Below are 26,131 nucleotides of genomic sequence, written 5' to 3'. Positions count from 1 at the left end.
TAAACTGCTCATTATAATATACATCATCATTATGAAACAATTTTTATCCTTTGTTTTTATATACAATAGAGTCTAAACCCTTGTGAAATGCCATTAAGCCGACACTTTACAGTTTGTCATATTGTTCTTGCTTACAAGTATTACCGTAGCACCTGGACCCCAGACTAGACCAAGGCCCCGTTGTGCTAAGCACTGTTTACACCCCTAACAAGCCAAAGCAAACAGAAATATTTCGATCTCCACCCTCTTTCTCCCATGTTACAAATGGGGAGCTGAGGCCCAGAGAGATTATGGAAGAGAGACTTAAAGGTAGTCAGGTGCCTAACTCCCACTTAAATCAATAGGACAATAGGAGTTAGGCACCTGAATACTTTTGAGGTTCTGGACTTAAGTGACTTGCTCAAGGTCACGTAGGAAGTCTATGGCAGAGCCAAGAATTAATCCCATAGTCCTAGGAGTCATAGTCCCTTGCCATAAACACAAGACCATCCTGTCTACCATATTTTTTAGGCCAAAACCTGTGCCTTTGTCGGGGTCCGATCTTGCAAGATGCTGAGCAACTTCCTCTCCCATTAAAATCACTGGCAGTTGAGGAGATCAATATCTCACAGGAGGCACTCAGCACCATGCAGACCCGGTCTTTGTACTTATGCAAAGTTCCCATTCATTTCAATCAGCGCTTCAGAGTGAAGATTTAGGGCTTGATCCTGCCTCCACTGAAGTCAATGAGAGTTTAGTCTTTGTCATCAATGAGTGTGGGACTGGGCTGCATGCTCTGTTTCACCTAGGATATTAATTTCTAATGATGTTTTTAGTTTAATGCAGACTAACTCCCTTCTTCTACTTCAGCACCTCACACAGGTCGGCATAGGAAGTGCCGTACTGAACGGCAACATCGTCCATCTAATCTGGTACCATGCCTTTGCCAGTGGCCAGCATATGCTGCTTCAGAAAAAGGTGTAGGAAGCCAGCAGTAGGCAGATGTGCATTAATCTACCCACAGGGTAAACTTCCTAACCTCCATTAGCTAGAGCGTGGCTGGTGCCCTGAAGCATGGAGTTTAAATATTCCTTCCAAATACTTTGTTATAGCGAGAATTACAACTTTGGATGCAGTAGCAATATTTGTAGGAGGCATGTGGTAACCACCAAAGGACTATCAATCATGTTTATATAACAGACGCAGCTCCTAGGTGCTGGCACTCATCTATATATGCGAGAGACCCAGCACTTTTTGAATTGGTGTGCTAGTACAGTATGTGCCAAAGGCAAAACTAAAATACATCCATGTAAAGCAAAGAACCAAAGCAGGTTTATCACCTAGTTGTAAGCTTCTCTCTCACAAACTAATTAGTTAAAGCAAATTTATTGAATCCACCTTGTCTGTAAAGTCTCTGGTGAAACACTTTGCAATGGAGAGAGCCTGGTATATTTTCCCCCAAAACCAGCAGCATAGTGGTAATTAAACATGGAACCAAAGTCCTGGTGTAAAGGAATACTTAATTTCATCTTCAAAGCACACTGCAACTATCAATTAATCCTCAGGAACCTCTGTGAGGTACTTAAGGGCCTGATCTAGTGTCCACTAAAAATGAATGGAAGTCTTTTCACTGACTTTAATGGGTCAGACTCCTTGTTGTACAGATAGGGGTTAACCCATTTGCCAAAAGCCACAGAAGAGGTTGTTTTCAGAGCTAGGATTATTGATGAAGACTTCCTGGCTTCCTTTACTAGGTTCTGGCCTCCCGCTATCTCTGGAATCATGTATTTTTAAATAATGTTCTCTTAATTCTGTCATGGGAAGATCACTTCTATGTTTATGCAGCATCTGCTGGATTTAAATGTGTTTGACAGAGTTTAACATGCAGGGCTTCACCCAAGTGAAGGAATAATTGTTTTCTTTGAACCTTCAGATCATCTTTCAGTTTTTCCTAGCTAATTTTACCCAAAAGCCCAATCCATATGATTGTAGAGCCTAGCTCCAAACCCACTTCAGTCAATGAAACCTTTCCATGACTTTTTAGGAGTGATGGTATAGATAGTATATTCTGAAGTATTCAGGTAGAACTAGCTCATGCATAGAGACAGTCAAGTTATAACAATCAAAATCAATTTCAAAATATATTTGTAGCATAAATTATAAGCAAAGATAAGCTTTTTCTGATTATTTGCCCAAATTTATAAGGCTGGGTGGTTATTTCAAGTATATGAGCCCATTGACCATTGAAGTCAATGGAAATCTTTTCCCGGACTCATATAGGCTTTGGATTCTGCCCCATGCACATATTTGTCATATGATTCAAATAAACTGCTGGCAAATGATTCCATTTCATTATTTGCCCTCAGCTCTATTCATTAACTACATTTAAAATAAGTTTGTGACTAGTCAAGCATGCCAGAGAGAGAGAGAGCGAGCGCCTCAAACAGCAAGCATTGCTCAAAGCTATTTCTACTCAGGAGAGGATGAGAGAGATAGAGAACAAACCACACGTGACAGATGTTAGTCAGTTGCTTAATGCATTACTAGAAGGCACTCTGATACGATGGTGATGAGTGCAGCATAAGAACCCATATTGAGTAGAACAGAAGGGTGGCATTAGACTCTAAGAGGAAGAGGGTGGGAATAGGGAAATAGGTGAGCACCTGTAGTATTATTTTAAAGGATGTAGCAGAAATTGCTGTGACCCATGCTTCCCAGATAGATACTCTCAGAAACACTGCACCAAGATTTCCCCACTGAGTGGGAAAGACTTTCCTCCTCACTCACAGTGCCAAGCGGTGACCAGAGAGCCACAGTTTAGCCCATGAAATTATCCTGAATATTTCAGTCACTCGTTTAAACAAATACAGGTCAGCGCCTCAGCTGCTGTAAGTGAGCAGAGCTCCTTTGAAGCCAATGGAGTTATGCCAGTTGGCACCAGCTGAGAATCTGGCTCTTCTTGTTCTCCTTGAATTGCATCTGGATGTGTTTGGAAATTTGTCTCCAATGCGTTTGCACAGAGAGGATAGAAACAGAATAGGTGGAGGCTTGAAAACTGCCCTCTGCTGAAGAAGCCAAAAGCACCACAGAAAAGTGATGGCTTAGGTCTCATTTAGGCATTTACTTTTCCCTCCCGGATTCGGAAGGTGTTAGATTCACTGCGATTTCTGATCACAGGGTTCTTTGTTGGGTGCATGTGTGCAGTGGTTTGTTTCTAAATCTGGTCCAACTGGACACTGCCAGATGGTACAAAAGCTTACCGGAATTTTGTTTTCAAATAAACCACAAACTTGGATGAGCTAATGTTGTTCCACATAAAAGCCACAAAAACATGACAAAGTGATGGTGGTTCAAGTAGAGAACATGGAGAGAGAGAGAAAACCAACCACTCTCATCTGAAAGAGCTCTCGTACAGAAGCTATACATGCCTGCCCATTGTTTTGGGAAATGCTTACTTACAAGGGAAAACTGCACTGTAGCAAGGCTATAGTTTAAAAAAAAAATTCCTCCCAAGCTGGTGTCTGCACAGCAGAACACAGGCAGAATGACACAGAAACCACATCTGGTCATAAACCTTGTTTTATTTTTAAATGCTCATGAAAAACAGATCCCCAGAGGCGGCCAGAGTGTTCTTTAGTCCCAGGACAGCTACAACACAGGCAGGGGAAGAGCATGCATTTACATTGCCACTGCACGCGGGGAAATGGGGTGGGAGATGAGAGGATCTCTGTTCCCCTCCAGTCTTGGCATCTTTAAGACTTGCTACTAGGAGCTAATGATAGTAGTTTCTATGCCAATATCTACCCACTGGGAACAGAATTGAGACCCCTGACTCATTTCACATACCAACAGCCGTAACAAGTTTCAGATTCTATTGCCTTAATTGGATTTAAACCAGCGGGTTAAAGACAAAAGGGCTTTATATCCATTGCCCAATTCCCTAAGCTACCCACTAAAATAGTTTAGTGCATAATTACTATCCCCCAGAAACACCATAGCCACCCACATGCTTTTCTCATGTGTTCCTGCTTGTGTGGGACAAATGAAGCGGCCAAGGAGAAAGGCAGGGGCCTCCAGGGTCTTTACCAAGGGCCTCAACATGGATGGTTATGTTCCTTTGCCAAATCACTGTGGAGGTTGGAGCCTGAAAGCCTCTGTCCCTTCCTTGGGAAAGAGCAAGTTGTGCCTGAATTTCTTGTCTCCTGGGATGAACTGCTGGTTTGGCAGTTTCCTGTGGGACCACCTATGTCACAGCTACCACAAGAAATTCTACTAGCCACATGTAAAATAATAAGAACTTTGTTTCCATTTTAAGGAGTGTTTTACTAGCGAGCGGCTGCTGTGACCTGGCCCTGAAGATACTGCCATCTGTCCACTTTTCATACCCACATTCAATTCTCCCCAAACACCACACTTTATTTCAGCCTAGGTCAGCCCCAAAGGGACAGTCTTTTAAAACTAAAACCAGGAATCTCTGCCCCTGAATCCATTAAAAAAAAAAAAAAAAAAAAAAAAAACCATCAGGTCCACCCTTAAAAAGGATCATGTCTGTGACTCTTTTCTACTAAACGCTGTTAATTTTACCATTATTTCAGTCCCCCAAGCCAGCCTCACCCAGTTTGTGTGTTTTGTCCACCTGTTGCAATGTAGATTATAGAGGACTCTCATTTTGTATTCTATGTCTGTACAGCACCAAGCACAAATGGGGCCTGGATAAAGAACAAGCAGTGGAAATTGTTATTAACTGAGGAAGGAGACTATAAGGAGAACTTTGATGAGAGATTAGCATGACATTCAACAGATTCCACCAGGAACATTTAGAAAATAAGGGTGGAAGTTAAATCAATAAATACCCCTTTTAAAAGATCAGAACATGAAAGTAGCTACCTTTATACTGGAGATCTAATACAAGTTATGGCACCAGTTCTGCAAACACGTACATGCTTAACTTTACACACACAAGTAACCCCACGGAAGCCAACGGGACTACTCACATCACACACGGAGATGTGGGCAGCCAGGTGTAGTGGTCAGAGCAGGAGCCAGGAAGCCAGTTACCAGAGCCCAGGGGTTGGAGCCGGAGCCGGAGCCAGGAACTGAAGCCAGGGGTTAGAATCAGGGAGCCAATAATCAGAGCTAAGGGATCAGGGCCACAGTCAGGAACCCAATCTAGTAGGGAAGCAGGACTAGAGCTGGGACCATTACAACTTCAGGTATAAACCTTGAGCAGCCAGCCCTCAGTTGTTGCTGTTGGGCTTCAGGACAGGCTTGCTGACTTCTTCAGTGAATCAGGCAGAGTAGTCAATCAGGCAGCCCTGCTGTGGCTCAGGTGTGCTCATAGGTTGCCTGGAGACTGGGCAGGCACAGCTGCAAGTCCTCAATCCTGACAACTCACATGAGGTACTAGCCTGAAACATGGTCTGGCCAATTGCACAGAGAATGAGATCTATCCTGGAGTATACACACTAAATGTTTTCCCTCTAGTGCAGTTTCTAAAATATGGGCAGCCAGGAGCTTAACCAGGGAGGGTACTGTAAGGGATGAATCCGCAGGAGTAGAGACTGTAAGAACCACTCAGAGCCACTGATTCTTGGACCATTTCAATCCCTGGAATATGAGACCTTTAAAAAAATCTGTCTTTCCAGTCCTTAAGGCAGCTGCCCGTTATCAGCAAAGACATGATGATGTTGCTATTTTTTCTTTACACTTTCAAGATTTGGGGATAGATTTCAATTTCATCTTTATAAATAACTTTCTATTTCACACTTACCTGTTCGTTTTCTGCCCTAGGTAGAATCAATATTGCAGATAATTATCTGTCGGAGCACTTATACATCACTTGGAGGTGATTAACAAAAAAGAGTCTGTTGCTTTATTTAAAAAAAAATGTTTTCAGTGAATTAAATGACAATGAGAAGTAGTAGATCGATAGTGGCCAGAAACCAAAGAGCTATTTATCCACAGCCGGACTCCTCCACACCGCCCCACAAGTCCTGGGCTTCAGTGACCACCTCCCATGGTGACTATTTTCTTTTCCTGCTGCTTTGGTCCTGTCATCCACACTCAAAGGCCTTCACTGGCTCACTTTAAATGTCAGCATTGAGTGCAGTCTCCACATCAGAGCTGCCACACCTTGGTCTTTGTTTCTACCTGCATCCCAGACTTCGCCAACTCTTCTCACTTTGATGCTTCCTTTCTGTCCTAACATTTGCTCCCTTGTGTCTTCTCTTCATGCTGTCTGAAACCCCCTCTGTCCCACAAAGCACCCGCCCTCTCCACCTTCACATCACTCCTTAAAATCCATTTCTACCTGCTGGTTTGCCACACCTGACCTCTCCCTGATGTGTCCAGCCCTACAGAGATCTCTCTCTTTCTCAGCCCACATTAGCAGCCCTGGTTTTTCTCTTATGCAACACTAGATGAATACCTTGTATAACAAATGCGCTCATTTTACTGGTAACCTGTCCTATCTCCCTTCCATCTGTTCCCTCCATCTGTTGCATTCTGCCATAACTCTACACTGTGAGCTCTGCTTTACTCAGGGACCACCATCTTCTCACCCATTTGCACAGCATCCAGAGCAGTGGGGCCACGATCCTGAACTGGGATCCCACACCTCTAATGTCACACAAGTAGTTAATAATAAATTAGCTGAGAGGATAGTTCAGTCCCCAGGGTCAATCAGGCCAAGGTCTTTCCACTGAGGCCCCCCACAAAAGAGTCAGTTTTAACAGCAATTTTGGTAATGTAACTGCCTGAACACAGGAACAGAGCTGAGAGCAGCAATTCATTTCAAGGGGGTCACTAAATAGCAATAGTTAATGGTTGGGAAATCCCACGCTAGTTCAGTGAGTTTGCGGCAGACACTCCTGAACCCCCAGATAAGCCCCACTGAAGCTCTTAATGCAAAGTGGAAGTGATCTGGAGGGTATTGCACCCACCCTCTGCAGAAGGATGGATTCCTCCCAGAATACGCAAGGTAAACACTGAGAAATGCACCTTGCTCGGGAGCATTCACTTCACTGGCATGGGATTCGACAGGCGTAGGGGTGAAAATAACCCTCTGGAATATAGGAGAGCTTTTTTCTTACTTTTAAGGGGAAATGCACATCTGTGTAAGGCCCTGCATATAATTTCAACCTTAAATACAGGGCCTGAATGGGACTTAACTGGTGCAAAGGGCCTTGTGCAGGCCTTCTGTATAGAGATGAATTCTATTCTTAATGTTTCTTTTAAGCTTTCTGTTTGTCTGCAGTTACAGTGTAAGCGATCATCACCGTTTTTTCTTGTCTCCCCGTCCAACCCAGTGTAACCACTATTTTTCTATGGTCCCAATCCTCCAACTGGGTTTGTATCGGTGGAACCCTCCACCCATATGGAGCTTCACTGGGGTCTGTCCGAATAGCTCCACCAGCAGGATCGGGGTCTTTCTTTGCAGTATGTCTAATATTTCATGTGTCTGAAAGGGACAGGCAGTTACACCAAATGAACCACAAATCATGCTCCTTTTCTTCTTGTATGCTAAACTTAAATCTTGGATAAGATGGGTAGAGCAGTTGCTCAATAGCTCTCTCCTGTGTTTTGCATGTTAGCTAACAGCTAATCAATCATAGCAACTGTATGAATAAAGTATGCGCCCTGCTTCCCTCTTTGCCAAGTTGCTTGGGGTGCTATACAACATAACTTTTTCTTTTCAAACCCAGGTCAAATCCTCAGCTGGCATAAATCAGCAAAGCTCTTTTGAGTGGAGCTTTGCCAATTTACACCAGTTGAGTTTCTGGCCCATGAAATAGATTAAAAAATACACTCTTGTGGTTGAAACAGACCAGAATATTTAGTTATTAGTATTATTTATTATTTGAATTAAAATAGTGTTCCAAAGGCGCCAGTCAGGGCTGGGAACCCATTGCACTGTACAAACACATGAGTCCCTGCTCCAAAGAGTTTACTGTCTAACTAGACAACTGATGGGAGGAGAAACAAAAGCACTCGAAGGTGAAGAACCTTGGCCAAGGCCAGCAGGTCAGAGCTGGGAACAGAGCCCTATACACTTACACTGCAGTGGATGTGTTATTCCTTGACTTTAGCAAAGCTTTTGATACGGTCTCCCACAGTATTCTTGCCGCCAAGTTAAAGAAGTATGGGCTGGATGAATGGACTGTAAGGTGGATAGAAAGCTGGCTAGATCGTCGGGCTCAACGGGTAGTGATCAATGGCTCCATGTCTAGTTGGCAGCCAGTTTCAAGCGGAGTGCCCCAAGGGTCGGTCCTGGGGCCGGTTTTGTTTAATATCTTTATTAATGATCTGGAGGATGGTGTGGACTGCACTCTCAGCAAGTTTGCAGATGACACTAAACTAGGAGGCGTGGTAGATACACTAGAGGGTAGGGATCGGATACAGAGGGACCTAGACAAATTAGAGGATTGGGCCGAAAAAAACCTGATGAGGTTCAACAAGGACAAGTGCAGAGTCCTGCACTTAGGACGGAAGAATCCCATGCACTGCTACAGACTAGGGACCGAATGGCTAGGTAGCAGTTCTGCAGAAAAGGACCTAGGGGTCACAGTGGACGAGAAGCTGGATATGAGTCAACAGTGTGCTCTTGTTGCCAAGAAGGCTAACGGCATTTTGGGCTGTATAAGTAGGGGCATTGCCAGCAGATCGAGGGACGTGATCGTTCCCCTTTATTTGGCATTGGTGAGGCCTCATCTGGAATACTGTGTCCAGTTTTGGGCCCCACACTACAAGAAGGATGTGGAAAAATTGGAAAGAGTCCAGCGGAGGGCAACAAAAATGATTAGGGGTCTGGAGCACATGACTTATGAGGAGAGGCTGAGGGAACTGGGATTGTTTAGTCTCCAGAAGAGAAGAATGAGGGGGGATTTGATAGCAGCCTTCAACTACCTGAAGGGGGGTTCCAAAGAGGATGGAGCTCGGCTGTTCTCAGTGGTGGCAGATGACAGAACAAGGAGCAATGGTCTCAAGTTGCAGTGGGGGAGGTCCAGGTTGGATATCAGGAAAAACTATTTCACTAGGAGGGTGGTGAAACACTGGAATGCGTTACCTAGGGAGGTGGTGGAGTCTCCTTCCTTGGAGGTTATTAAGGCCCGGCTTGACAAAGCCCTGGCTGGGATGATTTAGCTGGGAATTGGTCCTGCTTTGAGCAGGGGGTTGGACTAGATGACCTCTTGAGGTCCCTTCCAACTCTGATATTCTGTGATTCTATGAAAAACAACAACAACCCAGCAGCAAGTCTCAGAGCCCAGATCAACTGATTCGAGCTTGCGAGGCTCACACTACAGGGCTAAAAATAGTGGCATAGATATTCCCACCACAGGTGGGTTTCAGAGGCTGGTCTCCTGCCCCACTGCTCTTTTTTTAGCCCTGTAGTGTGAGCTCCACAAGATTAAGTCAATTGACCGAGGCTTGAAAACTCACTGCTGTGGGTCTTTTTTTGCAGTGTAGATGTACCCCAGGTCTACTGACTCTCAGATCACTGGTGCCTGAGATCCATGGGACCGCCCAGCCACCCTTAAGTGACATCAATTTTGAAAAGGCTTCACAAGAGTGATGAACCTGAGACATGAAATTCAGATCAAGAGCTGGATCCAAATCTGGGGCATTGTTTGGAGCTGAGTATTTGGTTCAGGCGCATCTCTCCTTTAGGTGTGTACAGGTAGCTATGATTCTGTTTCCTGGGCACTGAATACACATTACATGCTCCTTGTATACAGAAACAAAAACATTAGAAGCCAAATCTATCCATCTATCCCTAATCCCTACCTACCTAGTTAGGCAGCTTCCATTTTTGTAGTTGATGGAGACTGTACATAGATTCATAGACTTTAAGGCCAGAAGGGACCATATTAGACCATCGAGTCTATAGAACTTCATAAAGAAGAATGGAATGTTTGTAATTGTTCCTAAATTGTTTGGTTTCTTATATGAAACACAGTTCAGAGGAAGTCTCAGTACTAACCTGCTGTAATGCCAGCCAGGGACTCGGGTGTCCACATGTCCCAATTTTATAGGGACAGTTCCGATTTTTGGGTCTTTTTCTTATATAGACTCCTATTGCCTCCCATCCCCATCCTGATTTTTCACATTTGCTGTCTGGTCACCCTACCAGGGACAGCTAGAGGGAAGAGGTGTCAATTTCAATTTGGTATGTTTAGAAAAAAGGTAAAGGCTGGCACCATATCCTTCATTGCACACACATATAGCACAGCTCTAATAAACACCCCCTTTTTTCAGAAATGGGCCTGCAGTGCAAATTTGAATTTGGATTTCAAATGCCCCAAAGTTCAGGAGTGTTAGGATTCATGGGTTTCATTCAGGCCATTGTAGAAACAGAAGCTATGAAATTCAGGCCCAGGTCAAGGTCTGGATTTCAAACAATAAGGTGCTTAGATCTGGGGTTGTGTTGCTAAGGCCCTGTCTACATTAGTGAAACGTGCACTGGTGAAAACTGGAGATATGTTGCACTGGTGGAAAGTAGGGCTTACATAGTTTAACTGACTCTTGCAAGTCTTGCAATATTTGATGTTTTCTTAAAGCCCAAGCTCCCAGAGTCATGGGATTGCAGGAAAATCTCAGCTTTCCTTGAAAATAATAATAATAAAAAGGAGCTAGCTTTCATGGTTATACAGAAAAGCTTGAGAAAATGAACCCTAGCGATTTAAAAACAAAAACAAAAAACAGAAGGCAAATCTCCCAAATAATAATTATTTTTAAAATCTTATGATTTTGAAGCCAATTTCATGTTTTTTTGGGGGAGGGCTGAGTCATGATTTTTTGAATGCTCAGAGTGGACAATACTTCTTACCTCGGTGCAAATTTTTTTGAAAATTTTCATAGATAGGACCTATTTGGGTATGTCTACGCAGCATTTTGGAGCGAGCAGGAGAGAGCTGCCCAGCCCCGCTCGATAGACTTGGGCTAGTGGGGCTCATGCTAGCGCTCAAAAAAAATTGCTGCATAGACAGTGCTTTGGAGCTGGGGCTCAGGCTCTGAAGCCTGGGAGCTGGGTGGGCTTCAGAGCCCAGGCTCCAGTCCAACCCTGACTATTTACACGGTTATGTTGAGAGGGCTAGCGGCCGCCTGCCAACCCCATCTGGGAGGCTGGCTCCCAAATGCTGTGTAGACAGACCTTTTATTTCTGCTTTCACTCATGGGGCTTCTTCAGTGAGAATCTTCGCAGGGCTGAACGTGCTATTTCAATGGGCCAAGTCTGGCAGTGACTAATTATTCAGCTCACCATCTGAAGGCCACCACACCCCGGCGTGGGCTGCAAACCTCAACATTACATAAGGAGGAGCTCTGCAGCTGCTGCTTCAAAACGAGACTGAAAACTTCCCAAGTGGAATCCCCTGCTGCCAGGAATGAAGTTACGCCTCCCCCACCCCCAGCTACAAGCCCTATCAATAGGGAACAGGCCCACTAGGAACTTACTAAGAGGGTGCGGTCTCTGAGGGAATCACTGCCCAGCTGGTGCTACTGAACAGCTCATTCTTCACCTCGTTGCCAGGCACTGCTAGTAATAATAAACTCCCACATGCCTGTGATGTTATCTCTTGCTCAGCTGCGCTAGGTGGGAGCTGCTAGCTAGATGTGCCAGCTCAAGTGAAGTGGCAGCCTCCCAGCGCCAAGCGGCCTGCCCAAGAAAAACCACATAACAGTTCCAGTTGGGGGGATTACAAAGAGAATGGGCCAGTCAGGGGCAGTTTTCTCATGCTGTTACATAATAGCTATGACAAAACCAGAGCAGCAGAATGTTAATGTCTCAGACACCTTGTTTTCTATGTTATGCTAGTCGCTTGACTGCCTGTGCTTTGATTTTAACTGGCTGATCATTCCTGTTTATTTCATTTCATTTCTTTTGTAAAATGGTTGCTCTCACAAGAGTTCCTCTGCAGCCACACCAGGACTTTGAGCCTGCAAACACTTACACATGTACACAACTTTTCTCATGTGCGTAATCCTGTTGACCCCAATGAGGCTACTCCTATGAGTAAAGCAGTAAGTGATGCTGCAAGCATGCAACTGTAGGAGACAGAGCTCAGAAAGGCCAGTGTTATATACTGAGGTTCCATTGTTTGTCTAGGAGCAGCCAGTCCCACACTTGAATTTCAAGCCTTTGGTCCCTGGCCAGTCTAGGTCCCTCTTGAACAGGGCCAGCGCTTCCATTTAGGCGACCTAGGTGGTCGCCTAGGGCACCAGGATTTGGGGGGGCGGCAATTCGGCAGCGGGGGTCCTTCCGCGCTCTGGGTCTTCGGCGGCAATTCTGAGGCGGGTCCTTCACTCGCTCTGGGACCCGCCGCCGAAGTGCCCCGAAGACCGGGAGCGCGGAAGGACCCCCGCGTAGGGCGCCAAAAACCCTGGCACCGCTCCTGCTCTTGAAACCTAATTCTCCTTCACCGGTTCCGTCCATCAGACTGTAGGATTGAGCCATGCCTTAAGCAGTATCTAGAACCGCCTTGAGCAAGAAATCCCTCTTTTTATTAAACTCTCTTTACAACACATCCTGGTCCTGTCCGGTAATTGTGAAGGACCAGGAATCCGATAACCACACCACAATCTCGAACTTGCATTTCCCCATCACTAATGTTTCTTACTTCTCGGGTTCTGGAAATAAGATGGCTGCTTGAACTCTCTGGGGAAGCTCTCAGCTGGTGTGGAACGGTATGATTCCATTGTTGTCAAAGGAGTTCTGCCAGTTTGCACCAGCCGAGCAGCTGGCCCTCTGTTTCTAGTCAAGATGGGATTCCCTACGCAATAGGGAAATATTTAAATTTCACTTTCCTCCTCCCTCTCCTCCAGGAAAAAAACAACCACCACCCATCCTATTTCATTTATTTGCTTTTTGGATTATGAAAACTTTTCTACACACATTCTGGCTACTGTAATGTAAGCTGTGGCCCAGACCAGTGCCCAGAGAACTCAAGCATGGGGCAAGGAGAAGGCAGCACAAACATGGCTTAAAACCAACCTTCCCCATTACACCGCACCCCCCCACCTCCTGACTTGCACCAAGTGCTTCTCGCCTGGACCTCAAGCCACACACCATTTTCTCTCACATTTTTTATTAATATGTTTGAGGCCTGTTAAAAATGAGGCTTCTGGTTCCTGATGTCATCCTCTTCATTCCTCTTGAAATCATTCCCTAAAGTGTATTCTCTAAAACCGACAGAGGTTAAGCAAGTTCATTTGGAAACTGCACAGCTTCCTCCTGACCAGTAGATTTTCCTTGAGCCAATTTATTTTTATTTTAAATCATGCTTATTCACTGCAACCAAGATAGTTTATATGCAGCCCAACACGTGTTTGCCGCTGCTAATGTCATTCCTCAGAACAGTTCATTTTCCCAAAACAAATACCAGCCAGGGCAGTGTATTTAACTGAAACGTCTCTCTTAACTCATGCCATTTCCAGTGGGGTCCCACCCAAACTCCGTTGAAATCACTGTGAGTCTTTCCAGTGATTTCAATCGGCTTTGGATCAGTCCCGTGCTTCTGATTCAGTTAACACATATTGATGCCAACAGGTTAGTCTGTGTTATTTAAGACAGTGCGCTAGGAAGCTGCTAGTTTCTAATCCCCAATGGAGCCAAACTTCAGTGCATGACCCTGCCCATGATACTTGCCACCACATTTGTAATTTTTGGGGCAGGGGGGTAGAACAGCAGGAGCTCGGTGAAAACTACTAATGCTGAGGTACGCTGGGTAAATCTTAAAAAAAAAAAAAAAAAAAAAAAAGGAAATGCTTGTTATCACCTCACTATGTCAACATTTTGATGATTTCAATGTAAACAGTTTGGGTTTTTTTTCATTCTTATTTGCCGACATATTGACTAACATGACCAGAGAGCAAAGCAAGTATCCGTGGCTACTTTGTGTGTAATGAATGCAGAAGCCATGAGGTCTTGCAGAACTTAGTCAGCCTTGATGCCATAGTGATTGGTCACCAGTAACGCTCATGGGACCTGGCAGTGGTGAGAATGTGCATTCTGCATGAATTCTTCCTTCCTGAACTCACTGTAACATACCTACCTAACATGGTGCCTCACGACCTTTGCCAAAGGAGTTCAATAACACCATCACTTCTGCGGCAACACCCCCTAAATATTCCAGGCTTAGGTCCACCTTCCTTCTTACTCCAGGTAAAACTTCCACTGACTTTAATGGGAGGGTTGTCTGAGTCAGGATTGCAGTTCAGGTCCTTCTTGTTCTTCGAGGTATATATACACACACAGCTTCACATTCTGCTTCAATAAATGAAATGCACTCATACTGTATAATTAGCCTACAGGCCAGTGTAATCTTCAAGCGCTGGTTTCCTCTTCTGTTTGACAATTCACTGTAAACAACCGTGTAATCATAAATTTAAGCAGATTCTTAGGATAGGGGATTCTCTTGGGAGATTTTACCATCCTGCAACTCTTCCAGCTATAAGTGTAGCTGCCCGTACAAAGTCAATAGTCTCCTAATTTTCTTTAAAACGGATTGCAGAATTTGTTGAAATAGACCACGGGGTGTTATGCAAAAGAAAAGTCCACTTGCCTTGGGAAACAGATAAAGAAAAAAAAATGCAGAAGCCAAATTGGAGCAAATGAAAAGATTTTATTAGAAATGCAGTAAAGATAAAAGTCTTTTTAAATCAGAGGCATAGCTTTTTACTATTAGAAGTCATAATTTTGTATTTATTTTTTGCACACAAGAACCTAAATCTGGAAACAGCTATCTTAACAAATAGAATACATATGAATGTGACACAAACAACCAAAATTAGATTATAAAGCTTAATTTCAGTTAAAATATCAAAGGATATTGCTAAATAAAATGGATCGGCCAGCACCTCGGCTGGTGTAGCTTTACCAGCGCTGCACAGAGTTACACCAGCTGAGAATCTGGCCCAGTGTAAGTTTGTTAAAATTCCTGACCCCCTGCTATTAGTAACACTTTAGGTAAATGAAACTGGATGAGTTATTTTAAAAACTAATTCTTTTTTTTACCATGTATGTTGCTTTTTTTTTTTTTTTATAAACAACTAGACTTGGATAGTGAAAGTAGACCGGACAGTTTCACTCTCCAGTCTGTTTCAGTTGCTGGTTCTTTTAGGCTGGCCCAGTGCTCTTGCATTTGGATTCACATCACTGGGGCGGGGGGCGCAGAATGTTCAAATGATTTAAAAAATATTTTCATTGCAGCATTTTTAGAAACATTTCATTAGGGCCAGATCCTCAGCTGGAGTAAACTGGTGTTGCTCTGTTGAAGTCAATGGAGCTAGACTGAGTCACATCAGTTGAGGATCTGGCCCTTACACAATCATTGGGCCATATACCCAAGAGGTGTTAAGCATCTGCAATGCTCACTGAAGGCTCATCAAGTTTTGTAACTCTTCCCCCCATTCAACCTCCCCCATCCCCAATTGTTTAACACAGTCTAAATCTGGGGTAAAAAGTACATGGCACTGCCCTTTTAATTTTGCCTTCTGTTGATTTTAACATAACGTGCCAGAAAACACCTGGAGATCCTTTCTATACATATGTGTAACTCCAATTTAAGTCCACACGAGTTGCATACACATCTTTATGGGCTGACGACGGCCCTGTGTTAGAATCAGGGCTATTTTTCAATGAGGATTTGCAGCACGCTGCAGAGCATCATCACTTACATGACCAGGAAGGAAGAGATGGAAACTCTCTTCCTCTCAAAGCTCCTAGTGAAATCTATGGGAGCCATGCAGACGCATGCCAGGCAAAACTGGATCCCAAACTGACAGGCTTCTTTAAGGGAGAGCTCACTACTAAGCCCATTCTAGCTGTATTCACCAGGAGCAGCTGAGTATAGGGAAAATATTCAGTATAGATTTCTTTTAGGTACAGTTTTGGCAAAGGAGAAATCCTGTGTTATATCCATATTCTATTAACTTTGGAATTTTTCAGAGAAGATTCTCTTTGCACAACTGAGTGAAGCTCAGATGAAAACTGGCTTGCTAAAATATTCCATTTCTAATATAACCAGGGCCCTCAATGCTGCTGAGCTCTGGCTTAATCCGTGTCATTCTCCATACATCCAGTAACTTGAGGTCAGCACAGTGCTTGTCATTCATAATAGATCTGACTGAAGGATGTGTGTGTATTCAAGTCACCTTCTGCAGATTATTCCCCCAGCTCACTTTCTGTTCCCATTTGTCTGCACATTAGCAACCCAACCTTCTAACATTTATGCAATGTGCTAACCTGGAGACAGTGGCAGGAATATCGGAGCACAAATGAGCATTAACTCCTGTCAGCTGAGAATCCAGTTTTTGAAGTAGACACTAATTTGTGAGTTTTGATGTATCTCAGCTCATACTCTATCTACAGTCAGTCACTTTAAGCACACTTTAATAGCTGTGCTCAAATGTAGACAGCTTCACGGAATATGGAAGCATTATGTTAACACATGAAATATGCATTATACATATCTCCTTTTAAATAAAACCAACCCAAAATACATTTAAATGAATCTTTTAACTGTTTCTTCAGACAAAGGCATAACATTACACACACCAATACCCCCCCCAATCAATACAAACCTTTGTTTATATTTGTATATATTTGTATAGACTGAACTTTCAAACTACAGATTTGAATTGTACAAGTGGATAAACATTAGTGATCACTGGGTATTGTAGGGGGAAAAATGCTATGGTAATAACTATAGACTTGACATAAGAAGGCATCACAATTAATAATTCCAGATAACTATAGCACCTGTAGCAAGCTAAGGTAAGCACATGTTAGTAACAGATACAGCTTTGTAAAAATGTCAGCAAAAGTTAGCTAAAGGTACAGTTCCAACCTGTTATAACTGGTCAAAGATATTTGATTAGCAGAGTAAAAACATGGAGTTCTCTCATGATTTATGATACAGGAAGATGCAGGGCCAGATTCTTGAGTTCACCAGAGTTATGCTGATTTACCCTACTTGATGATCTGGTCCACACATTATATTTCTCTCTCTCTCTCTCTCTCTCTCTCTATATATATATATATAAGTATTATAGAAAGCCACAATGTCCATACTGGCAATAGTGTTCTGTCTCCTTAAGGAGGTTTTTAAACTTCATGCTTAAATAGCGCTTTACTGTTGTTCCTCAGTGTCTCCCTTGAATACCCCCCTACCCACACACTTTACTAATATCTAAAAACATTTTCCAGACATAAGCATGTGTGGGTGTATGGAGGGAGTGTATGAAAATTTCAAGGGGACCTGACATCCCAGGCTTAAATATAGAATATATGCATAGCGGCTTCTAACACACAAACATAATGGTTTCTGATTTTAGAAGCCCCAAGGCAACATTATACAATTTAGCAGACAGTAGGTGAAAAAGTTAGTCCTAGTACTTAACTACAGTTTCCAGAGCTCTTGTGTAGCTCTCTGTTTTAGGCAAAGCTCCAAGAAGCTGCCCTCACAGAGCTAAATGGAGCTGGCAAGGCTCAGATGGTGATCACGTGAAGGCACAGTCAGATAATGGGCTTGCTTACAATGTCTGTATGTTTCGGCTGCTATGTTCCTCATCTGTCACGTAAAGCCAAATCGTGGCAGTTCCCCTTCCTCCAAAGTCTAGTTTCATTTTAGTACTAGTAGAGGAGGATTGTGCAAATCTCAGCGTTTTATGGCTTATAAGAAACAGTCACTGCCTTGGTTCATGGTCAGTTTTAGAATGTGACATTTTGCTAAGTATTATGCTATGTATCTCAGTTCCTTTTTTGTTGTCCTTATTATAACTCCAGTATTTGCATAATACAACATCAAAATACCTCAAACCCAGAGCAAAGCTGATGCTTTTTTATATGTTATGCATGCAACATCTCTGCTTACATGTGTTCTGGGGACTGCTTGCATGACTAAGGGATTAAAGACCCAGGCCCCAGCCTTATGGAAAAGTCCAACTGAATTTAATAGAGAATGAAGATCTTAAGTTTGGCAATAGAATGCAATGGAGAATTATACCCCACTGCTATAGTTCTGTAAAATGGTCTGAAACAGGCTATAGAAAGATCTCATTCTCCATGAAATTTTCATGCACAGTAAGGGCCCATTAGCAGTATAAAGGGTCCATAAAGTAACCACAAACGTAATTTATGCTCTCTTTAAGGCCCGTTTATACTGACAGAACAATGGAAAGTGGCGATAGTATAAATGAGAATCAGGTCTACATTTTGAGAGTAGACTATATAAACCTTTCTCAATTCCTGTGCAATCATATTGGTTTAAAGCAACAGAGGGTCCTATGGCACCTTTGATCTCTATGCAGCAGATCAAACTCAGTCTCAAAGGTGCCACAGGACCCTCTGTTGCTTTTTACAGATTCAGACTAACACGGCTACCCCTCTGATACATATTGGTTTAATCACTATCCAGTTTTAGTGGGCTTTTCCAGAGGATTCATTACCAGGACTGATTTTTTTTCCCTTCACACCTCTTTGATAGTTTGCAAGAGCTTTAGGTCCCAATCATCCCCCCACTGAAGTCCAGATGAATTTTTGCTTCCTATTCGCTTTCACTGGAGCAGGATCTGCCACTTTCTGAAGACTCTAGATAAAGAACTTCTTATTTTTGCTCTACCAAAGTTCTCAGGATTTCATGTTTGGAACAAAATGCATATTGTAAAACCACGGCCAGGAGACAGCTGGTTCAAAATAGCTCCTGTGGCTGTTTCCTGGTATGACCTCTATGTTCTGGATGTATGATGGATAGAACTTATAATTTGCTAGTTCAAAATAGCTATTAAGCAGTAAATATTTTAATAATATACATGATCAATATTGGTTTTTTTCCCCTTTTAGAGCAAAGGGTTAAGCTGCAATGCACTGTTTAACATACTGAATTTTACTATGTAGTTTAAAAATATAGGTGGGCTGCTATTCGAATACACAGAGTTCTAGGGAACAGGCATTTTTTCCAATACATTCATTGTATTTTCTGTAGCCACCCTCAGAGCTTTCACAGCAAATGTGTGTTGTCCCTCATCATTCTGATGGATTCAGTGGTGCTGAAGGGTGCCAACCTATTTAAATCATTGGATTGTGGCTGGAACCCTCTATGCAGCAGGTCGCCTCCCCCTCCGCCCCTTCACATAAGGGAGGAGGCACAGGGCGCAGGACCTAAGAGATTGCAGTGAACAAAAAATGAAAACAAGGGATTGGGATGAAGGTCAAAGGATTAAAACTGACAGAGCTGGAGAATGACCATTTAGCCATAGTGGAAATACGGCACAGGCAGCAGCAGATCAAACTTCCCATCCTTCCCATTCAGCCTCGTGTGAAGTGAGAGGGTTGGTCAGTCTCCATGTCTATTCAGTCCTTGGCCTTGCCCCTGAGAGTGCTAGAGATACCAAAGGGTGCCGGCTTTAGTGGTAGCAGCTCTCACTCTTTGAGTGATCCCCTTTAAAACAGTTTAACAAAACCCTATTCACAAAACTAAAATAATTCAGTTATTCTCACCCCCACTACTTCTTCCCTGGCCAATAAAATCCCCTGGACATTTGGTAAGACACCAGCCTGGATAAAGGCATCTTTTGAACAATGGGAGTAAAATGCTTGTATTTCCCACCAAAAATTGTAGGTAGCATTTTCAAAAGTGCCCAAATGAACAAGACTGAGATTCCTGAGTGCCTAAGTCCCTTTTGAAAAATGTTACCCCACAGCTGGAACGGAGCAGCTCTGAGAGCGAGCTGTCAGGACTGCTGTGGGGCCCCATCCTCTGGATCTCCAGGGCCCCCCCATTTTGAGGGGTGAACCCTGCCCTCTTTTCTGTCTCTGGACTGTGCTGGCAAGGAGGAAAGGTTACTTCCACATATGCATCTCCTTTGGGATGCTAAATATTCCGTGGAGCCACATGCAATGGCTATTCAGATGTATGGATCAAGCAACTCCCACTGACCTCAATAAGATACTTTCCACTAACATCAAGGAGAGATGGATCGGTCCCCAAATGGTGGTGATGGTGGACCCCGAATCAATTCTTTTGATTGAATTCCACTGTATCTGGCTTCTTCCCAAGGTTGGCATTACCACAGCTTTATTTGAAGACCGTTTGGGAGTCAGATTTGCTGTTTAGAGTGCACCAGTTTACCTGCACAGTTAATGCTGATGCAAAATTGTACCCCCAAGTACTTGTGCCTGTAGGTTTGTGGGCACAAAAAGGGAGGCCAGGTTGAGGCGGGTCTCAAAAAAATTACACTTTTGGAGTTAACATTTTTCATAAGTGGTTAAGAGCCAGATGCCCAAAGGCATTTAGGCACCTAATTCCCACTGACTTCAATGGGTGGCAAGTGTCCAAATACCTTTGCAGGTCTCAGCCTATGTGACTTAGGAGCCTTAGTCACATTTTCAAAAGTGACATAAGCACCTAGGAAGCTTAAGTCTCACTGCAAGTCAAGGGGATTTATGCTCCTAAGAGCCTAAATCACTTTTGAAATTAGGACTGAAGCACATAAGTCATGTAGGCACTTCTGAAAATGCTACCTCTTAAGATATTCTCCCTCCCCTTCCTACAGAAGCTGTTGTACAGTTTTGCTGATACACAATGATGGCTTTATTGCACCCAAATGGTAGAGTCACTTCAGTCGGGATGAGGGATCTCTAGATATGCAGGGCAAGATTCTCCACTGCCTTGGCCCTTGCCCTTTGTGCATCTGTGCAAAGTACTACCAAATCAGAAGTCTTTGTTCACTCTCAGAAGTTTTGTATCCGCTTTACAGAGGCGCAAATGACTATACAAGGAGCAAATCAGTAGAGAATCAGGCCCATAAACTGTAAAGCATTTTTGGATCCTAACCTTTGGGATACAAACCACTATTTAAATGCAGTTTGCAATGAATGATTGATTATCTTCACCACCACTCATTAGGAAATCATTGTGCTCTTGTACTCGTAGATTATGTTCTTAGGACACTGGCAATACCTTCTCGGGGTGGGGGGGGGCTTTCTATTTATGCAGTGATATATCTTTCAGAGTTTTGGGGCCAAATCCATCCCTGGTGCAACTCTATTGTCTTCACAGGAAGTACGCCAAGAAGGTATTTGGCCTGCTGCACTTGGAGGAAAGTAGAACTGGAGTAATAGGTAAACATCCTTTTTGTATGCAGTGCTATTACAATCATGTTGATACAGGCTTTCCAAAAGCCACTAGCTATTCGGGAGCTTCAGTGTTAGGTGTCCAGCTTGAGGGACCTTACATTGGTTTGATTTTCAGAAAATGCTGAGCATCACTCCTGGAAAATCAGGCCCATTTAAGGGATCTCATTAGGCCCTTTTGAAAACCTTGACTAGAGTTTATACTGTTACCAGCAATAGATTCTCATTTGTTCCTGGTCTTAGTTTGCATTTGGAAGGGTCTCAACCTTCCCTCGCTGCTCACACATATACAGTAAATCCCAGTAATGATAATGTGGGATAGCCAAGAGCACAACTCCCTAAGCATGACTGGAATAATTTCACTTAAACAGTCTGGACCAGATCCATCCTCAGCTGGTGTACATCAGCATAGCTCCATTGAAGTCAATGGAACAGACAGATTGACACCAACCAAGAATCTGGCCCATGGTTTGTTACCATATATAGCTCAGCAGAGGAATCCCAGTAATGATCAAAACTGCTTTTGTCTATGCCTATTAAAGATGCTCTTTGGAGACTATTTGTACAGCCACATCTTTAGAATTTTTGTGATACATCTAGCTCTTCCCACAAGGGCCCTTGGCAATAGCGGCTGTAAAAATTGCTCTTCAAATGACTGAAAAATATAAATATATTCATTAAAAATGTGTGAATGGTCGTCTTTGTCAAAAAATCTTTAAACACTGATCTATTTGCAGTTTCTACGGTGGTAATAGCCTGACATTTGTTATTCACTCTCTATAAAACAAACCAAAACCACCCCCCTATACTTTCTGTTGTTGGATTTCAGTACCAGTTAATGAGTGTAACCGAACGCCCACAAAAAAGACCTGATATCTGTGTTTCCACATCACAAAGCATGCCAACAAACACACAATGGCTGTGATCAGATTAAGAACCATCTGCAGTAGCAGATACAGATTGAAAGTGCTAGTGACACTGGTACAATCAGATACATCCTGGTAAACGAAGGTCCTACTGAGGGGATCTGAAGTGTCCAGTTTGCACTGGCAAGAGTCGAGGACGGCATCACAGGTAAACTGTGTAATCTGTGAATGATGATGTGCAACAAAAGCCACTGCCAAAACACAGGTAATCAGACTCAGGGTGCTCAGTAGAAAGTACATCAGCTGAAATAAAGCAAAAAAGACAAACATTCTTTTCCAGCTACACAGAGAACGGGGCATATAACCAACACATGCACCGATTTTTCCAGTGAAAGTGTGCATTTGAGGGACAGTTTATACATTTCATGCTCATTAGTTGCAATAAATATGTAATTCTGGGTTGATGCCGACCTGTGGGTGCTAAAAGCAGTTGCAAGTACATCAGCCCTCCAAAGGCATATTTTACTTACTTCATATGAGGGTTGGAATATAATTTTTAGAACAGACCTGTTAAAAATAATATCAAGGAGTCTAACTTTTTACAAAGCTGCATGCTTAATGGAGCAGGATGCACTTTTATGGTATTATTCATGCCGCTTTGACTAAAGTTGCAACAGCCACATATTCAGGTAAGGTAACTTGGTGTTGCTCTGCTGAAGTCAATGGAGCCCCAGCGATTTACACCAGCTGAGGCGCTAGCCTCAAATATTTAATGGCAAGTGGTGGTGCTTACAAAAGTGCTGTCATTATGCCACTGACATAAAGGGTCTCTTAAAATTACAGGAACAACTTTGTGCATGCATCTACTCATGGCTATGTTTTGCACACAGAAAAGAATCGGACTCGTGCAGGCATATTGGACAGCTAGGTGTCTAATAATCTGAGTGGGGACTGCAAGGGCATTTCGCTTGAACTCATCTGAGGTTCCATGTGGAAAATAATGATTACTACAAAACAGGTACACAAACGTATAAGAGTAAATTTGTGCCTCACACAGAGGCCCGTTTGGAAATCTGGCCCAGGAAGGTAAAAGAGAAGATTTCAAAGGCACAGAAGGAAGTTAAGTTGCCATTACTCTCTAAGGCTGCCACTTGCATGGAATAAAAAGGATAGAGTCCTTCTTTAGTCCCAGAGGGAAATGTAATTATTTGGGGCCTAGTCCTGAAATCTGCTCCATGTGGATGGAATTCTGATATCACTGTGAGATCATTCAGAGCCCCAATCACTTCAGGTTGCAGGAGTGGAGTTTTGATTATTATATGGTATGGAATTTCCTGACATTTGAGTTCTGGATTTGGCAATTTTTGTATTGCACTCACACTACTTTTTGGGAATATATATATTCAAATATAACTGTGCATGGTGCCAATATCATTTCTGGTTCTGCTGAGCAGGATGGAGACATTTATTTCTCTTGGCTTCTTACTTATCTGTCAGCAACATGGCATGGTTGGGAATTTGTTATTTTAAATAAAGAGGCTTTTTTTTATTTTTTATTTTTATTAAACCTCTGCACCATAAGCAAACTATCAATACATAAGCAATTTTTATTGCCGTGAAGCTCTAGGGATGTATGTTTTGATAAAATCCACTCTCTGGGTATATTTGTCTTTGATTCACCCTGTAGATCTATCTTCCCATACATGTGTCAGTTTGGGGGAAAATATAGTAGGGCTATAGGAGATATCAAAGCAATATATTCCTTCTGTCCCCAAAATAACTGAATTCAAGATATCTAGATCTTCATTTAGACGCCATGGCTTCTATTAAGTTTAATGACTCTCCCTGCAGCCTTAAACTTAGGGCAATTTCTAAATGAAGGTGGCTTTTATTAAATTTAATTACATTCCCCCTGAAGCTTTCATGGTAAAAGGCCCACAGTAAAAGTGAATTTACAAAATGAGGACAGCTCCTATTAAAAACTGCATGGTAAAGGGGGCAGCTATTAATTGAGGGCAGTCTCTACACAAAGATATATGGTAATTTATGAGCATGTGATAATATTTCAAAAGATGACGTAAACATTTTTAAAGGGAAAAGCATGATGGCAACAGATAATTGCACTAATGTTGATATTCATGAGGGAACCAATTCTGATCGATTATCCTGATGTAAATCTGTGGCAACCCCACTGAATGGAATGGAGAGTAGAATATGACCTCATTACATGAATTTTTAAGCCTGTATGTACCACGGCTCTGATTCTGCATTGATTTGCACTGCATGCAGATATCAACACCTACAAAAAGTGAATGGAAAATGGCATCAAATCAATAAATAATCTAGACAGTACTTCTGGTATGGTCACATGTATTTGCATGTTATGCACCAAAATAAATACATTAATTAAAATGATGCCATACATGAAAGAAATCTGAGGTTTCCTTTCAAATGCAAAAGTCTCCAGGCAGCCCCTGTAGCAATCAGCTAAGATGCACAGAGTCATATGGGGGCATTAGGCAATTGACAAATAGCTATTATCCTCACGTGGTGTTTGCAGAGGAATTTCCTTCGCAAACAGATGAAAATGAACACATTTCTAAATATCAAAGGTGAGTCTAAAGAAAGTGCTGCCTGGGAAGGAGCACAGGGCAGTGAGTGCACAGATCCCATCAGCAGGCTAATCACATGATAGACCCAGAGGCAACTCCAAAACAACAAATACAACTGCTTAGGGAGTTCTGCCAAGGAGCTGGAATTTGTCCCCGGAAAAACGCTTTTCACCACTCGAGAGATATACAGGCCCTCTGATTGCTATCTAAATAGAAGGAGAAAGGAAGGAATGGGGGAAGTGACATACCATGATTATGTACAGTGAATGGTAGGTCACATACATTTTCCTATATGATGAACCCAAAGAAGGAAAGGTTTTAAAATATTTACTGATAAGAAAATTATATTTTTGTTACACGTCAGGGAAATAAACAACAACTCAGTTAAGATGCATTGTGTCCTGCATGGGAAAGTCCTGTACTCTTAAGGATTAAACCAGTCAGATTCCATAGAAAGTACTCCAAACCCCTGCAGAAGTTAATAGAGAGCCCTTTCTAAGAGTTAGAGCAGCTTGAACTATAAGCCCATGAAGAAGGGCTGAAGGATATCAGAGCCGCACTTTCTACCCGTGTAAGTGCTATCTGGTGCAGGTAGCTCTGCCTCCTGTGTCTTTTCAAATCTTCCCCTTGGACTTTTATTCATTTTCCTTTTCCATTTAATTCTTTCCACTTATTATTCCACACCAGCACAATAACAAGAGCCTTAGAAATAAAAGTAATCTGGAGAAAAGCTGCTACAACACTCCCACTGGAAAAAAAAAATTTGGTGTGCCTCAGAGTGAAATTCATCTTCATGCAGAGGGTCAATATGAGGCCAATGGATGCCATAAATACCACGCAAGTGCTGTTTTGAGAACTTAAATGGGACATCAGTGGTGCATAGTCCTTGTGTTGCTCCTATGCATAGGGGTGGATTTCATCCTTGGAACACTGACTAAATATCTGTGATACCTGACACAATATGAAGAAAGGCTACAGAGTTTAGATGGGTTTACTATATATCTTTGGTATGTAGGTGGGTGGGCAAGTAGGGGTCTTCCCCCAAGCCTTTTAACTTACGCATGCACATGCAGCATCTAATTTTATGGTAAGAGGGAAACTGCACACTAGGCGGGACTTGAAATCCATCATAAAATGTCAGAAATAGATACAGTAAATCCCTATTTATCTGAATCCCTTTAATATGAAATTCTCGCTTATCCTGATAACTGTGACATTTCCCCTTACCCAGTAACCCCCTCAGTTTTTGAACCCTTGAGCCCATTTATCCAAGTGTCTTTAATATTCCCCAAAATGTTGCAGATAAAATAGGCTCTTACCTGAAAATAAAGTATTTATCATCTTGACCTAGAATTCCTCTTTTACACAGACTGCAGATATGCAGGGTATAGTATAAATCCTCCTAAGCATTTGTTTGATTGTTGGCATTTTCTAGACTGCCAGTCTAAGGGTTACATTTTTGCAACTTTCAAGCACAATCTGGCTTTCTTTTATATGGGGAAATTATCCAGTACAGCAGCTTGTGATTTTATATATATCAAGAT

At 42.7% G+C, this 26,131-nt stretch overlaps 1 protein-coding gene across 2 annotated transcripts in view; it reads right to left on the bottom strand.

Annotated features, from left to right (window-relative positions):
* Positions 1-14,577: 14,577 nt before the first annotated feature.
* SSPN (sarcospan) overlaps positions 14,578-26,131 on the bottom strand; it is a 35,142-nt gene continuing 23,588 nt past the window's right edge. For both annotated transcript variants that reach the window (XM_008165841.4, XM_008165844.4), the window contains exon 3: positions 14,578-22,278. In XM_008165841.4, coding sequence (XP_008164063.2) covers positions 21,913-22,278 — 366 coding nt within the window. In that variant the 3' untranslated portion in view covers positions 14,578-21,912. The remainder of the gene's footprint in view (positions 22,279-26,131) is intronic.

This window comes from Chrysemys picta, chromosome 1 (assembly GCF_011386835.1).
Source record: "Chrysemys picta bellii isolate R12L10 chromosome 1, ASM1138683v2, whole genome shotgun sequence".
In the NCBI taxonomy this organism is placed as follows: Eukaryota; Metazoa; Chordata; order Testudines; family Emydidae; genus Chrysemys; species Chrysemys picta.
Note: the sequence above shows the minus strand (reverse complement) of the source record. Positions and strands in the feature narration are given on the sequence as shown.